This window comes from Plasmodium knowlesi, assembly GCF_000006355.2.
Source record: "Plasmodium knowlesi strain H genome assembly, chromosome: 12".
Lineage (NCBI taxonomy): Eukaryota > Apicomplexa > Aconoidasida > Haemosporida > Plasmodiidae > Plasmodium > Plasmodium knowlesi.
Window position 1 is genome coordinate 400,001 of NC_011913.2, and position 16,735 is coordinate 416,735.

A 16,735-nucleotide genomic window follows, 5' to 3' on the forward strand; every position below is an offset into this window, starting at 1 on the left:
GCTACGGGATCCCTCCTTGGGGAGGGGGATGGGGATGGGCAAGGAGCGCTCCAAAAGGGAAGCTAAGCGAGTCGACACTTGGTTAAACTTGTGTGGCCAAAGAGTGCACCACTGGAAAGATCCTAATTACTTTCCGGAGTGCCAATCACAGGAGATACCACCGGATGATGGTAGACAGTGCAGTCAAGGTGAAGAGGAGAAGAACGACAGGCTAAGGACAGAAAAGAACAAACGTCGCAACGACAGCCCAGAGGACTTGGTATTATCCCCACCTGATCAGGGAAAAAAGAAAAAAAAAAAAAAAGAAGAAGAAAAAAAGAAAGCCCTATTATTACGTGAAAGGATGAACTACCTTCAGGGGTTCGAAAAGCTACTGGAAAAACTGGATCAAGACACGGAAGAAAATTTTAACAAGTACCAAAATGATCAAGGAGGAGAAACACACGGACAATGCATAGTGACGTATCAAAATTATGAATGCCGAAATGCAGACCTGACGTACAAGGAGGAAGTGGATTTTGTGAGATTTTTTTACTCCTCTGTATGTTTAATAAAAGAGAATAAAGCTCTCATACCTAGGGGGAATTATTTGTACGAGCTAATACACCCACAAACGACTTCCTCCTTCCCAGTCCCAAATAAATTGAGCTACTATTTTGTTAAATTATACATAAATAATAAATGGCGCTTAGTTTTTGTACACTTAGCTTTGCCATACAATGAGGAAAATCAAATTTTGTCCTGCCAGTCTGTAGATGAGAAGGAGTTATGGCCACATATCCTCATGGAAGCTTTGCTAACATGCTTTAAAATTTTTCACCTACCCGATTATCATTTTTACCTACTTGAAATGTTAACGGGGCTTAAATGTATAAACAAGTCATACGATTTTATCTCCTTCGGGGAGAACCTACGAGCGGAAAAATGTTTCTTCATCCCCTGCGCGGTTCTCTTCGGCAAGGAGAGTATCAATTTTTGTGAACATGCTGATGTACACACATCACGCCCCTACATACATGAGGAGCAGTCCACTGACCATTCGGAAGAAAAAACGAAACAATTGAACACTGAAAACGGAGAGGAAGACACGAAAGCGAACATGTGCGCTCTTTCAAGTGTCTGCTTCTCTTGTAGTGAACCATTGAAGAACTCGCACCTGCATCAGCATCACCCCCCTGGACGCTTCATCTTCCTCCTCTGCTCAGCTGAAAAAGAATACATAAAAATAAAATGCGAAAAAATCAAGCCTCGTCATTCAATACCCTACTCACATTACCAACAATCTCTGCTTAATGCAAAGAAGGATATTTTCCTCAAAGGATATGCTTACATCAATTATAGGGGAAATGTCCGCATTAAAGACGCAGAATTGGTTCCAGTAAATAATTTGAATTTCCTGAATGGTACTTCTAATCGAGGAAATGAAGGAGATAAGAAGAGAGATGAAAATGTCAGCGCATGTGAGACAAGGAAAGAACCCCAAACATACAGTTGTGATGATGCCAATTCTGATACACAGGATATTACGGTGAATGAGGATAATACCCAACAAGTGCTCCTGCTCATTAGAAAAATTTTAAGAGATGATAAGAATAGGGCTAAGCGTGAAAAAACGGTCAATGAAGAATCGGATGACAAGATCCACCGAATGGGTACCTCCAAGTCAAGCAAAAAGGTAATTCCTACACGTTCTGTATATTTAGAATCAACCATTGTAAATGTGCGTCTGGGAGATAGTTTGTTTTTATGCACTTAAAAATATTGTGTGGGTATTATTAAACAATTTGAAAAAAATCTCAAATGGTTATCCTCCACAGTTAACTTTGCATTTAGCGCAGTAAGGATGACTGCAGATGGGCGTACGTAACCGAGTCGTCCATTTTGTGCAATGATGCATTAAAAAAAAAGGAATGTGCAATAAAAGGGGAACCCACGAAAAGGTGGAAATACAGACCCACTACCAGTACACATATCCACTTTTCTTTGCCACTTATACATGTGTGTACACGCGTGCATCCTGGCAGAACACCCACAAAGATATCGACAAATGGATAGACGAAGGCGAACTGGAAAGACTCACCCAAGCAATCAACGTGAACTACACGTGCCAATATTTAATAAAAACAAATGATAGCTTCTTATCCAAAGGGGAAACGATATTTTTTCTCGTTAACAGAAACCACTTCCAAGTTTTGTCTACCAATACATATTCTAAAAATAAAACTCCTAAAATTGAAGGGGCTCAAAAAAAATCTAATAAGATTAAACTGAAGAGTAAATACCGCAGTCGTGACGATATGGAAAGTGCTCCTAGCGTCACACAGGAAGAGACCTTCCCATACCTTTTTCTGATATGTTCTGTCTGCATCAATCGGAGTGGAAACAAGTACAATATGTCACTCCTTCGGGACGATTTTAAAATGCAAAATGAGCCAAATGGATCAAGTGGCATAAAGGGGTATACCAATTCGAATAGCACACTAGTAGGAGAAAATGAGGAACCTCTTCTATCTGACGGGCTGCACGAATTTTGTTTTTCCTTTTTCTCCTGCAAAGCTCGAAGGAGGAAACGGTGCACAGGGGGAGACACCATGGAGAGAAAAAGGAATGAGGAAAAACGGCCTAACTCCAGCCACGCTGATAAACGCCAAGGGGAAATCCTCAATCTGTTGACATCAAAACTGGGTAGCGTCCCAGAAGGAGTAATGACACGTGGAAGCAGTGCCTTTCGTTGTGATAACTCCGGTCTGAACTCAGGAGAAAAACACCCGGTACTCTCCCCCAAGGACATCCTGAACTACGAGTGCTTCGTCAGGAAAATAGGCGAAGAAAGGGTAACCCGAAATGAGGATGCAAAGGGGGCAGATAAAGTGGACAAGGAAAGCACCCCCACCTGCGCGGTACCCCCAAACTTTTTTCTAGACAACAGAGGATATGACGAATGGAGGGACTATCACTTTGATGAAGAAAATCGAAAAAGGAATATACACCTAAGGGGGAATATGGAACATTTCTTCCTTGTGTATGTGAAACGCATGAGGAGGGGCGACTTCTCCATTGAATGGCTTGAAGGAAACGAAAAAAAAAAAAAAAAAGAGGTATCCTCAAAACAGACAAAGAAATCGGATGACACACAAAAAGGAAACTATTCGCTCCATTCGGGAAGTGAAGAAAAACTGATTAATTGTTCTTTTATGAGTGTAGAAGAATATCTTGAAAAAAAATTAAAAATGAAAATGGCGTTTTTAAAAAAGAAACTGAATATAGGAAAGGAATGTCCAATGAAGGTACTTCTAAGATATATAGTGACGATCCCTCAAGTGAGGAACTTACCTGCACCCTTTTTTTATCTAATTCACAAAGCGAATAAGTTAAAAATTATGTCGCATTTAGACTTATACATTTGTAACGTAACAAGATGGAAGGGAATCTTTGATGTAGAAAATGCCAAGGGAAGAAAAAAAAAAAAAAAAAAAAAATCGGAAAAAAATGACAACAGTGCAGAGCAGGAAGAGGGAGAAGATGACGACGATGAGTATGAAGAAGATCATCCCCACAATGGAATGAAAAATATTTTTTACAAAATTTCCATGGAAAATATTATTCACAAAATTTGCATTCCTCCATGTGATAATGATGACGATGAAGGTAAGGACGAATGTACCTACCTCTTTCTCGTCGTGTCCAGAAAGGTGGAGAGGCTAATCGAAAAGGACCTCAATTTTGAGATAACCATTGCTTCTCCTTCTAGCGGGAAAGACACATCTTGTGAAGAATACACGAAGAGAAAAAAGGCAAACATACAGGTAAAGGAAGTTTCGTCCATCTGCAAAAGTTATACCTTCAACCATAACGGTAAACATATTGACTTTGCCGTAAAGAATGATTGTCCAGAGGAAAATACCTCAGGAGAAATTCATCCAAAAAATGATAACCCCACAGAGGTAGAAAACTGTAGTGAATCGTCTTTGCTTGAACAAAAACAAAACAATCAAACACAAGTTGGGATAGGCGACAACCTCCACCTCAACACCTATAACTGTCAAAAGAAAATAAAACGGTTTAAACTAATAAAAAAAATCACCATCAATAGTAGTAGCGACAGAACATGGGGTTCCATTTACGTGAACCTGAAGAAATCGCATTTATTTAAAAATATTCTTGTCAAAATATTGAAAGTAAAGCGAAAGAAAATCACCAATGAGAAATGTGCCAACTTGAATTTTATTACGAACAATTGGGGAAGGGAAATTATACAAAAAAGGAGAAGGAAGAAAAGCGTTTTTTTTAAGCATATTGAATTGTCCACTAGCGATTTATACCTCCTTCAGGTGGAGATAAATATGCTTAGCGGCTCATCCGAGAAACAGTCGATCCAGGAAAGCCCATTAAATTGTCTTCCTCAAAGAGGAAAGAACATAAGTCAAACACACTTAAAAAATTATCCATATGTTCATGCAGATCCTCTAATAAATGTTTTATTAAACTTCTCTGATGATGTATCCCTAGAGGAAGATACCTCGAATGAGGATGTAGAAAATGAGATGAAAAAATTCCTTGACCTTGGTAAAATAAATTTGGAGAATCTAACATTGGCTAGTCAGTCTAAACATATGGACAATATTTTCTCGCTAAAAAGTGATTTGCTATTTCGCTATGGAGGAAATTATGATGAAATTTTTAGGCATCTCTCAAAGGTGTGTAGCGGTGACATCCAAGGGGGCATCCCCAGGGCCTTATCTGTGGGGGAGAACTGTCACCCATGTGATGGAAAAAGAAACAAATGCACCAAGGGGGCTTACAGTTGGATTAGTCCACTTACTGATAACTATTACGATGATCTCCTGTGCACGAATAATGCGGGAGAGACCACCCACCTGGAATCATCCATGAGCAAAGAATACTTTTTGCAAGCCCTCTCCTCTGTTTTGAAGTTATCCAAAGAGACATCAGCCTATGTAGAGTCAAATCTTCTTCATCAAGGAAACGACAGGGTTGGAAGTGGCGACTTCGCACAGATGCTTCGGGCTGTGGGGGGTGAAACGCTTTGCCTCACCTTTGGTCCGCCGGAAAACGGGGACCAATTATACAAGCAGGATAAGTTTGAAAAGTTTGACAAGTTTGACAAGTACCCATTCGCCAAGCTGATGGATACCCCCCCGAACACAGATAGGAAAGAAAAAAAGCGCAAGGCTGATGACCCCACGAGCAAAGAATTCGAAGCCTCCTTCGATAGGTTCCTTTCGCTTTCAACAGACGCAAAAAAAACCATCGATGATATGAAGGCCAACTACAACTTAAAAAACAAAGTAGACCTTTTTAAAATAAAAATGGATGCAGAACTACAACTTCGGGAAAACACCTTCTACTCTCTTGGTGGTAAAACTGGAAGCTCCACCAGGACGATTGTTAAGAAGAAATGTGCCCTTACAAATATGAAAAAAAATGTTAAATGTAACCCCAAGGGGAGTGAAAAAGTAACACTTGATCTCACCAACGGAAGAGGAAATCCTCCAACAGATGACTCCATCACAAACTGTGACGAAGACCAAACGGATCATCATCATGATAAGAGTAGATTCTACGTTCAACACAAAATAGATCCCGCAATTGAAAATCTGCAGGATCTCATAAACGTCGTCAGAAGGGTAAAGGCCTCCTACATCAAACTAAATGACACAAAAAATATCAAACTGAAAAATACTAAAATGATGAATGAGAGAAAAACGTTCATCGAAAATATAAAAAATAGTGTAAAGACGAAACGCTTTAAAAACCACCCAACAGAAGAACTGAAAAATATTTATCAAAAAGGAATTGAACTAAAATTACATATTTACAACTCCGATCTGATGAAGTACATCAAGACGCACTACCTCCTGCTAGACAGATTAAATGAGATGAAGGCCCTCCTCAACATCTCTAAATTTAAGAAAATAAAAATGACCACCAATGAGAAGGAACCATTCAACGTAGAAGAAGCAGTGACAGATAAAAACCTGTTCATGCAAATATTCAGCAAGTGCTCAGATGTGATTAAAAATGATAAAAGCCTTCAATTGAGTGATTCTTATAAGAACCTATTTAAAGAGGCTCAACAAATTTTTAATAAAATGATAGAAGATACACAGAAGGAAGAGGACGAAGCTTCATTGTGAACTGTAACCCATTTTGAGAAAAACACCACTCACAATTTTGACAATCCTCATTGGAAGGCGCACTTTTTTCTCCTGTTCCGCACAATAGAATTGTTTACACATGTGTATTGTTTTACTCCACTTCCATACACCCACTTTTTTTTTTTTTTTTTTTTTTAAGTAATTTTTTTAAAAACCCTTTTTGTGCCCACGAAGATACTCATGAGGGCAAATCACATTCCTCCCCCTCTATGAACCTACGTGATACACACAGACACAAATATATATATTTTTTTTTTTTTGTCCTTACCACTGGTTACGCCCCAACTGGTAGTTACTTTACCCATGTGCAGGATTTTGTTAAAATGCTATATTTCATCGTGTTATTTTTTTCACACGCTAGAGGAAGTTTTCCTTTTACCTATACGCGACAACTTATGAGGGAACTCAAAAGAGATACTTCGCCTCGGGCCACTCGTGGCATGGTAGTACTTTTACATTTTTCGGGGTCTACCGTACTAGCGTGCTCTCAAATACACAAAATCATCTAAATGATTGTCACTATAGGTTAACAATTCGGGGGCGGGGCTTCTACATAAGGTGGGTAAAGACCGCAAAGCAGGTCATACAATGTAATAGACTGGGCATGCGCAGAAACAACTGAACAAAGGATCCTCTCCGCTAAAAACAATTGCGCCGCTTTTGCCAAGCGGGGCCAGGGAAAGGAACTATTCCATATTAATAACAACTGCTCATAAAAAAAAAAGAAAGAAGGAGAGAAAGGGAGAGAGAGAGAGAAAGAAAGGAAGACGAATCAAAACGCATAGTATGAACATACACAAGTAGACAAAACAAAAACCTTTCGCTCAGGTTAGAGGACACGGAGCGGTATCAAACTTCTACACGCTGGTGATGAAATATGGCATCCTTCCAGAGGAGCAATTGACTTGATAGCACCCAGGATGATCAGCCTCAAATGAAGAGTCGGTGCTAGTCTGAGCAATCAGGCTTCAACAACTTAATACCACATACCAAGTTCGCTAAAATCGAACGATAATTTCCGGTTTTACACACTCTCCTCGTCCCTTTTTCTTCGTCCATATTGAATAATGCAAGGAGTCAAGGCGAGGGTTCACTACACCCGACTGAGGTGTAGTAGAGGGGCACACATGCCAAGGATGCAACAAACTATTATCTATCTCCGAAAAAAAATATTTCCCCATAAATATCTTTCGAGGTTTCTTCCATTTGTCCACATTAGGAACAGTGTCTTCAATAGCATCTGAGTAATCACTTTCTGTAGAATGTTCATCTGTTCTAACATTTATCATTGCATGTTTGTAGTTTCCCTTTTTGGAATTATTAATATATTTGTCATTCACGTAGATGGTATTGTCGGGGGTACTTTTTATTTCACCAGTCGTGGATGCCTTACAATTGTAGCACATGTGAATTTTTGCCTTTTTTTTTTTTTTTTTTTTTTTCTTCTCCTCCTCCTCATTTGTAGTAATAACTGCACTATTCGCTCTCTCCTCGTGGGATGTATGAGGAGGATTACCATTCAGACCCCTCGACGGAGGATTAAAATAATTCAAAGGTACTCTATACATATTATCCAATGTTGAATCACCAAAGGGTCGATACAACTCCGTTTTGCTATATAGCTTGTCATTACAATTGAGATGTACCATATTGTGAAAATTACTTTTCTTTTCCTTTACTTCCTATCTTCAAGGGGTGTAGCTCAAATAGGGGAGAACAGCAACAGAATAGCATTTCACTTCCCGAACGAAGCTTAGGAACTTTGAAGAAATGGTTCCGGTTGCGGGTAAAGGTGCTCATCTAACATCCTTCGCTTACTGTTTACCCTCTCTCAATACAATCGGTGTAGGACTTTCCGTGAAGCTACTCTGCGATGTGGTTTTCTTTTTCTGTCACAGCGGAAACGCTCACGTGTGTGCAAAAAATGTGCGTTGTCGCCTATTCGTCTCAATTTAGCTGTAGCCCCCTTAAATGTACACATGGTTCTTACCCTTTTACGAGTTTGAAAAAAAAAAAAAAATGATAAATCAGTCAGTAGACACAACAAACAAAATATGCGCTTATATGCACACGTGTGTATGTATGTATATCCCTTCCTTCCTTTTTGATACCCATTTGACGAAAACGGAATGCACCCTTTCTTCACCCGAACTTTTCATTTTCCCCAGTGTACATACACCTCGTGTCCCCTTTTTTTTTTTTTTTTTTTTTTTTTTTTTTAAATCTTCATCTTCTTCGTCCGCCTCTTCCTTTTCATCTTCCTTTTCATCTTCCTCTTCATCTTCCTCTTCATCTTCCTTTTCATCTGCTCTGTAGTAAACTCCTCTTGCAGGTTATTCCTCCCCCGAACCGCATCGCCCCTTCAACAATCCCTGTCTTGAAAATAAGTAGTGAAGGCCCTCCTCGGAATTTTGCATATAATCTCACACTTAGGGTAATGAATATCCGCAGGAGCTGCCTTATTCATCTTAGTGCTTTCCCCCTTAGTGTATTTTCTCCAATCACCGTATGTAGGTAAGTTTCTCTGTGCCTTATACAATTGTGTACCATTTTTTTTCTCCCTCTTCAACAGTTCATAGGGAATGTTCGGATAATTTTTGCACAACCTTCTCGACCCATTCCTTCCATTTGACACGTACGAGAATGTTCTTCCTCCCTTTTTCCCAGTGGGCACCTCAAATAAATTAGATTTGTCTTCCTTAAAAGTAATGGAGCATTTACGCAATAACGAGTCCTTCTGTATTTCCTCCAAATTTTCTTTCGATACCTTATTAACGCATATAAAATCGCTTTCCCCTATCTCTACATGTTCTGGACTCTTCTTTTCTCTTCTAAATAATTTATTCATCAGAGTAGTGGCTCTAGAATATTTCGGAGCAGCCTTGGTGACTTCCTTCACGGGGCAGCAAAAAAGGGTACTATTGCAATATGGATTATTAGCACCACGACTAGCTTTTTTTCCCCCTATAATATTTTCTTCTTCGTTACTTTTCCTATTCAAAGTACTGTGTACAGTATATGTAGATGTCACATCGTTATGTAACTCTCCTAACTGTGGAAAATTCCACGATCGTTCTTCGATTTCAAGGATGTCTTCTTTGATGTGTTCATTCTCGGGGGGTATCTCTTCCCGCTCCGAGAATTGATTCTCCATCTGCCTTAACAGTTTTGTATCATTACTCTTTCTGCTATGAGAACTATCTTCGTTATATTTGTCGTCGTTACCTCGGGAAATAAGTGGGGAGTCATCACTAGCCAAAACTTTCTGCGAACCTTCTTCACTAATCATGTACCTGGTATAGTCATCATTCCGATTTGAAAAATAATCAGACACATGGATTGAATACTTTTCCATCTTCTCGCCGGTGTTCCTTCTTCGAAGTCTACTCCAATCGTTCTCACATACGCTCCCTTTTATGGACCCCTTCAGGTGTAATTCCTTGTTAGATTTATTTTTCCCCTTGGATAAGTTTCTACCTGACCACACGCTGTGCACTTCTTTCCTACCAACATAGTGAATCAAATCGGGATTAAATTTCTCGCATCTATTTTTATGTAATAAACCTTTGCTCTGTATAGAAATGCCCTTCTCACTCCCTTGAGGTGGTTCCACATATGTCACTTTGGAGTCTTCAAAAAGTGAATTCCCTTCTGCAAAAGTAACTCCTTCGGGGCATGTCCGTGGGATATTAATTTCTTCACCATTTTCACCTCCCCGTGAAATATTTATCTTCCCATTAAACGAATAGTTCGAGTTAGGATCGTCGTGCTGTGTATAAGACATATATTGGTTATCCTTCCCTTTGTCGCTTGAACACTTAGAGGTGACAACACCTTCGCCACAGTTCCCCTTCGTGATAGAGTGATCTTCCATAAGACCTTCCTCGTTGTGCTCATCCTGGTGATGGCTGTACGTTATGTTTATTTTATTTACCTTCTCTTCTGCTGAGAAACTATCCGGAGCTGCAGAAATGGGTTCATAGGATGTCCGACCCGGTGGGGCCAATGTCCTAAACAGATGATCATCCTCCTTTTGTTCCTCCTCCATGTTGTTCTTTATCAAATGAGATAATGCACTGGTAAAAGTTTTCACCTTGTCTTCTCTGTTAAAATTAGTGTTCTTTCTGTTGTGACAATTTAGATTAGCATTTCTCCTCACTGGCAATTTCCGATTCCCCGAAGTGGTCGTAACTTTGAAATTTGGGTTCACTTTTGCGTCGCTTCCATTTCCTTTGTCCACCTTTTCCCTCTCATATATTTCTTTTAGAAATTTCAGCTGCTCCATTTGTTCTTTAAAGGTTGGGGATTTGTCAAACCCATAATTTAAGTTTACCCATTTTGCCACCCCATTCTCCTTCTTCGCCTCGTCAAAATTGTGATTAACGGAAATGTTCTCCCTTTTCACCTCACTTGATTCCTCTTTCTGTGTTCTTTTTTCAGGGTCACACTTTTCCACTCGCTCCGTGTACATAACCTTAATAACGTTTCTCGTGTTTTCCCCTACCAAGTCCTGCAGTTCGTTACATTCCACTCCATCAAGTGCGTCCGCTTTGCTACCTATCGTGGCTTCCCTTCGTTCAATTTCGAGGTTGTCATTTTCACTATTTGCAGAATTAATCCGTACCATGTCATCACCATTGCCGGTATTGTCTCCGCGGCTTCTGCCTGAGGTGTATCCATTGTTGGGGGCATTGTCCCAGCTGTTGGACAAGTCTATGGTCTCGTGGCATGTTTTATCGCTGATCTGGTCGATGACCCCGTTGTTGCTTACCCCCCTGATGTTGCAGGGCCACTCCATCTTCCGAACACCACCATCACTCGCACACTGATCACTGGCATCGTCGTCCTCCTCTCTGAACCTCGCGCCGATTCCTACATGAATGAAGTTTCCATCGTCCTCATCAGCAATGCCTGCGCTCACCGCACTTACTGCGTTGCCATTTGAGTCTGTGCACTGTTCGCTTAATACATCATTGAGACCTCTTTTCTGAACACTTTGCGAACAATTTTCCTGCTCACTGTTAGTCGGTATATTGACATCCCCCCTGTCAGTATTGTCGAGTGAATTCCTTTCCTCCTCTGCATAAAAAAGCAGATTCAGGTTCTTCTTCCTAAAGCCAATGTTCGAAGGGTCTTTGGTGTAACTGCCTCTAAATAAGCTCGCGTCGTTGGCGTTGTTCAAATTTAATTTTGCATCTTCTTTATGGAGTAAATTACCCTTCGATTTTGTGCCTTCAAATTCTATGCCGTTCCCCTCCCCCTGATTATTTACAACACGTTCAATATTGCTAACACGATTTACGCTTTTCGTGCTTTTCCTTTTCATAGGGGAGGGATTAATCAGTTTAAATGGCCAGGTAATTGGGAGGGATTTTGCGTCGGATTGTTGTTGCTCCTTATTTCTTGGGGCATAGCGGAAAAAATTACCCCCTCTTTTTCACCTGCAGAGTTTTCCGTAGCTCCTGCGGGATTTGCATAGGAAAAGTACTGAACTGTACTACCTAACAAGTTCTGATATTTTTTCCCACTCACCTGATTTATGGATTGAACATTTAAGTCTCCATTGGTGTTGTGGCTACTGTCTACTGTGTGCATGGTCTTCCTCAATACGTCGTCTTCCTTTTCCTGTAAAATGTCTAACAATTGTTTTTTTTGCAAGTTTATCAATTTCTCATTTGAATTCTTAATTAAATGAGACATATCCTGCAGATTAGCACTTTTTTTATATGCCACATGTTCAGAAGTATGAGGTTGGTGGTACATATCTTTGCTGGATGATTCTATATTTGAAAGACACTGAAGAATTCCTATCGACGAACTGTTAACATTAGTGTTTGTCTTTTCATTCATCTTATTTGTGTATACATTTAGGTAGTTCAAGTTTTCCTCTTCACCTTTCAGGCTGGTAGTTTGTGTGTCTACATATGCTTTTACCCATGAAGGTATTCCACTTTCTCCCTTTGAAAATGTCACATTCGCATCAGGGCCTTTAAGCTGATCTATATGCTTGTTTGAACTACTATTTATTGTATATCTACCATCCATATTACCACTTCCCTTTATTAGCGTATTGGTGAAAATGCCGTCTGCGGACCGTTTCATTGACAAATCATCCGAGATGTTTTCTATTATACTGTGAGATCTATTGCAGTTCTGATTAAACAGCTTAGAAAAGCTATTAGCAGTAGGATACACTCCACTATTTTCCCCCTTATGAGATATTAACTGGTTTGTTAACTCGGTAAGGTTGCAAAACTTGTCAGCGGTGGTGAGCCCTCCACTTGAAACTACACTCGTTTGCGGAATTTGTTCAAGAACAATCGGTTTTTCTATAAATGGCAATTGCTGCATCTGTGCTACTTTTCCCTGCGGTTGACTCTGTAAAGGATGTGCCTGCGGAAGGGAGTCATGCTTCAATGCAAATTCGGCTTGTCCGTAGGGTGCTACCGTCGCCGTAAGGGGCACATGCGCTTGCAAAATTGGAATCTCCGTCTGAGCTGCTACCCCCTGAACGTGCAATCTCCCTTGAGACAGATTTAGCGGCACGTGAATCACCTGCGGATTTGCGCGAGGGAAATGACTATGCACCATTGACGTATTCCCCTCTGGACCTGAAGGCGCTGAAAATTTTGGTAAAACGGATGCCGACTGATACCTCCTTGTAGTATATTCCGGTACGCTCAAATTAAAATTACACATCTCGGGTCGAACTTCAGCAAAAACATTTTGAGGTAGATTTTTCATTCCTCCCCGTGGTACATTCTCGTGCATGTTATAAGTAACCAATGGTGTCCTTGGCATTGTATCAGCTCGTACGGCATATTCATAAACTGGTCCTCCCTTAGCGTATGCTTCCTTTTCCACATTTGTTAGATTTCCCCCTTGGGGAATGCTCCTAGACAAAAGATTGACAGTCTCTTTTCTTGCACCAAAATTCTCATTAGGTGTATTCTTCATATCGACGCAATCGTATCGTTCTACACTCGAGGTTTCTTTAATAGTTGGCTTAGATGCAACCATGTTGTGTATACCTGCAGAATCACCAGTTTGACATCCTAACGCCTGAATCATTCTCATGCTTAGAGACTTCTTATTCTTTACGCGGCTACTACTCTGTCGGCTGTTCTTCCTCATATGTTTGCCGTGTTTCAATCCTCTTGTCATTCCTTTTTTTTTCCCTCTACTTGAGCAATTTTCATCAAGCAAATTTGTTTCTTGGTCCAAACCATTTTTTGAAGAGTCGTTATTTCTATGTTTTCTGCTTTGCTTAGATTTTTTGTTGTTCTTGTTTTCCCACATTACATCTGCGCAACCGTTCTTGTTGTGTTTTTCCCCCCGGTTAGGCACCTTACATTTGGTTAACACCTTTCCCTGCTTTTTGTTCCTTTCTGCTACTTTCGAATAAAGGTCATAATTGCTTTCTTTACATGGTGATAATTCGCTAGCCTTATTTAATTTGCCATTACGTTTGAGCCCTTTAGTCATTGAATGGCCCGTCATCTTGTGTTTGCCCTTTTCCCTGTCCTTGTAGTTATCCGCCCGCCTGATTCCCATGTGCGGGGTTGAATAGTCATGCGAATCATTGTAATCTGATTTGACATTTTTATCTGTAAAAATGTGTGAATCGTTCAAACTGTCAGAATAACCTTTGCTGCGTTTTTCACTCGAGCAGTAAGTACCCTTTGACTCTGTGTCTGAAGTTCTCACTTCCAATATGGTCGAGTTTGATAAAATTATGTCTACAGAATTACTTGATTCCATATTTACCATCTCGTTTATTCTTCTAGGGTTTATAAAATTTAAACCGTTATGTTTATTCTTGTTTCTCTCCTTGTGTTGAATAATGGATTCACCATTTTTTTTCTCCTCGTTGTAATCCTCCCTTTTGAGGGTAAAATTAGGGTTATGTTCGCGCGCTTCCAGAACATTTTTTAATCCTCCTAAGTTAGAATTCTTTACGCTACTTCCTTCCGATTCGTTAGAAGAACAGTGATAATTGCAAGTGCCGTCTGAAATATCTTTCAATTTGTCCGAGCAGCTGCTATCTTTCATAGTAGTATCTACGACGATGTCTTTCGCTAATCCATGCGCACTGCTTTTATGCTTATCGTGCAGGATGTTTCCGATCTCGTCTTCTTTGCTGTTTCCAAACGTGGGTACCTTTTTAACCGTGAAGGACGTATCATATTGGCAACCTTCTCCAAATTTTTTGATGCCATTTTTCTTCTTACTTTTATTTTTAAGACTAATGTTACTGTTCTTTCTTCCTGTTTTCGCATTTTGAGGTCTTAAATAAATGGGATGCTTTGACTTTACAATTGAACAAATAGTTGGAAGTTCGTAATGCTTCTGGTAATCGCATCCCCATGATAGCGGATTCGATTTGTGAAGTGTCCCATATGCCAGGGACGACACTCCATAGTCTGCGCTTGGATTTTGGGACATATAATTCGGAGTAACATTGCATCCTGGCAAATGTAGAAGAGCCCCATTCTCTTCAAATTTTTCATTCCGGTAGTTCAAGGGGTTGAGGTTATGTGTATCAAATTCTTCACTTTCCGTCTTTTTGGAAACGTTTTTCTTTTTTTTCTTCTTCGGGTTTCCTTCATTCTTTACACGATTTAGGTAATAAGCTCTATTCGCTTCCGAGTACACATGTATGACATTTTTTAATTCCTGTTGCGACATTGGATTTATTTCGCTGACATTTCGTACAACGGTTCCTCTGTTCTTGGGGATTCTCCTAAGAGGGGTTGATGATTTGATCGTATGACTTTGTGCCCTCATAATTTAGAAGCCCACGGGGAGGAAAATAAATAGTTTATGTATTTATCTTAAAACTGAAACATTTATGAAGGGTGGGGAAGTTTCTCATGTGAGTTATACAGTTGGATGTATACGTGATGCTGTCCAACGTTGAATTTTTGCGCTCATCCGTGAGCGTGTCACAAATTTAATGTATTTTTCTGTGTGTAGTGCTCCTAGCGGTGAGGAGTGTACATTTCACATTTAAGGGGGACAAGAGGGCACAAATGGGGGTAAGTGCGAAAGGCGAGACAAATATGCAAATCGGAACAAGACGACAAATATCAATCCTCATATCCTATCCTCATAACAACAATTAAACAGGTAAAATCTATTTATGATCATTCATTAATTATTTACAAATATGCACTCGACAAAGTGTGCTGCTATTTTATCTTTTTAAAATAGCGGTACGGAGTGCTAATTTTGAAAAATTTACAACTAAATTTTTTTTTTTTTTTTTTTTTTTTTTGTAGAAAGGGAATTATTTGGCTATCTACCTTGCCGTTCAGAAAATTTTTGTGTACACATTTTTTTTTTATTTTATGGAAAGATTGCAAAGTTCGACTTACAAATCTGTTACTTCTGCTGTTGTATAAACTTTCAAGCAGTGACAATGCAAAGTCCATCACCAGGGAATGGGAAACAAGACATATATTCTTTTAAAAATATCTTAAAATGTTTGTTACTCCTTTTTCATAAGAAGAGATTAAAAAAAAAAAAAAAAAAAAATATATATATATATGAACATGCAACGTTAATATAGAATATTTTTAGCTGTCTTGAAAAAAAAATTATGTACGTACATGATCAGTTTTATACCCTTTGAAAAAAAAAAAAAAAAAAAGCTAACTATACGGGCATACAACAGCGCTACATGGTTAGTTTCCCATCCTTGATGAAACATCTGTATTGTCCTATCTATGTCCGTAGAAGGTAGCGTGTGAAATGATAAAAAGAAAACTCTTATACACATTGGGAGAATTCACCCATAAGTAGAGTAAAACTAAGCAATGGTAGAATAATCTACGGATGGTTGTTATTCTTCCAATGTTAACTAATGATCAATTGGGGGGGCATATAAAAATGCTGTAATTTTCTGTGCGAAAGTAAGGCATAAATGATAAAGGGGCTGTGCATAAGTGCCAACCTTTTCCTTAAGAAATATTTGTATCCCCTTTTAAAAGGATTGTTATTATTCTTAAAGGATGAAGTTAAAATCAGGAGGTGTGCATATACAGCCAATTTTTTAATTTAAAGTAGAAATGGCAAATTGGGGGGGGAAATTAAAAAACGTAATTTGATGCTCGTTAGACTTTTACATATTATTGTTGAAAAGAATTTTAAGTTGGTACTTATTACTATCATTAAGGTTTTTTTTTTTTTTTTTTTTTTTTTTTTATCATTTTTTAATTTGTAAATCTTTATTTTTAGCCAGGTAATAACCTGCAAACACCTGGGTTAAGCTGCAGCGTGCTTGACAATTTTACACTTCCATAGCTTTGACTTTTCGCATGTGTACATATTCGCGCTTCAACACTTTTGCACAGTTCCATAATTTTCAATTTTGTCCGGAGAAATAAGCACAATTCCGTCTACCTATCACGAAAGGTACGTTTTTTATTTTTTTGTTGAATTGTTTTGTGTTTTTGAAGTAACGAGGAGGTATATAATTTCCCCTTTTCCCGTGCTTAAAAAAAAAATGCTGCTCTGAAATTTTTTCTTTGAAAATTTTTGCCTTTTGTCAAGCA

At 39.1% G+C, this 16,735-nt stretch overlaps 4 protein-coding genes across 4 annotated transcripts in view; 1 reads left to right on the top strand and 3 right to left on the bottom strand.

Annotated features, from left to right (window-relative positions):
- The window catches only part of PKNH_1209100 (conserved Plasmodium protein, unknown function), a gene marked incomplete at both ends in the record, with an annotated part of 6,250 nt that extends 92 nt beyond the window's left edge, over window positions 1-6,158 (top strand). Inside the window, 2 exons of the mRNA XM_002260109.2 lie at window positions 1-1,675; window positions 2,025-6,158. The exon at window positions 1-1,675 is cut by the window's left edge and continues 92 nt beyond it. Of these exons, the coding sequence (XP_002260145.2) occupies window positions 1-1,675; window positions 2,025-6,158 (5,809 nt within the window). The remainder of the gene's footprint in view (window positions 1,676-2,024) is intronic.
- Window positions 6,159-7,177: 1,019 nt separating this feature from the next.
- PKNH_1209200 (conserved Plasmodium protein, unknown function) lies at window positions 7,178-7,828 on the bottom strand (the record flags this gene model as incomplete). Its single annotated transcript, XM_002260110.1, has 1 exon — window positions 7,178-7,828. One exon carries the CDS (start codon window positions 7,826-7,828, stop codon window positions 7,178-7,180), a length of 651 nt encoding a protein of 216 aa, XP_002260146.1.
- Window positions 7,829-8,541: 713 nt separating this feature from the next.
- On the bottom strand, window positions 8,542-11,505 carry PKNH_1209300 (conserved Plasmodium protein, unknown function; the record flags this gene model as incomplete). The annotated part of the gene is made up of 1 exon (XM_002260111.2): window positions 8,542-11,505. One exon carries the CDS (start codon window positions 11,503-11,505, stop codon window positions 8,542-8,544), a length of 2,964 nt encoding a protein of 987 aa, XP_002260147.2.
- Window positions 11,506-11,519: 14 nt separating this feature from the next.
- Window positions 11,520-14,966, bottom strand: PKNH_1209400 (conserved Plasmodium protein, unknown function; the record flags this gene model as incomplete). The annotated part of the gene is made up of 1 exon (XM_039113929.1): window positions 11,520-14,966. One exon carries the CDS (start codon window positions 14,964-14,966, stop codon window positions 11,520-11,522), a length of 3,447 nt encoding a protein of 1,148 aa, XP_038969796.1.
- Window positions 14,967-16,735: the final 1,769 nt, after the last annotated feature.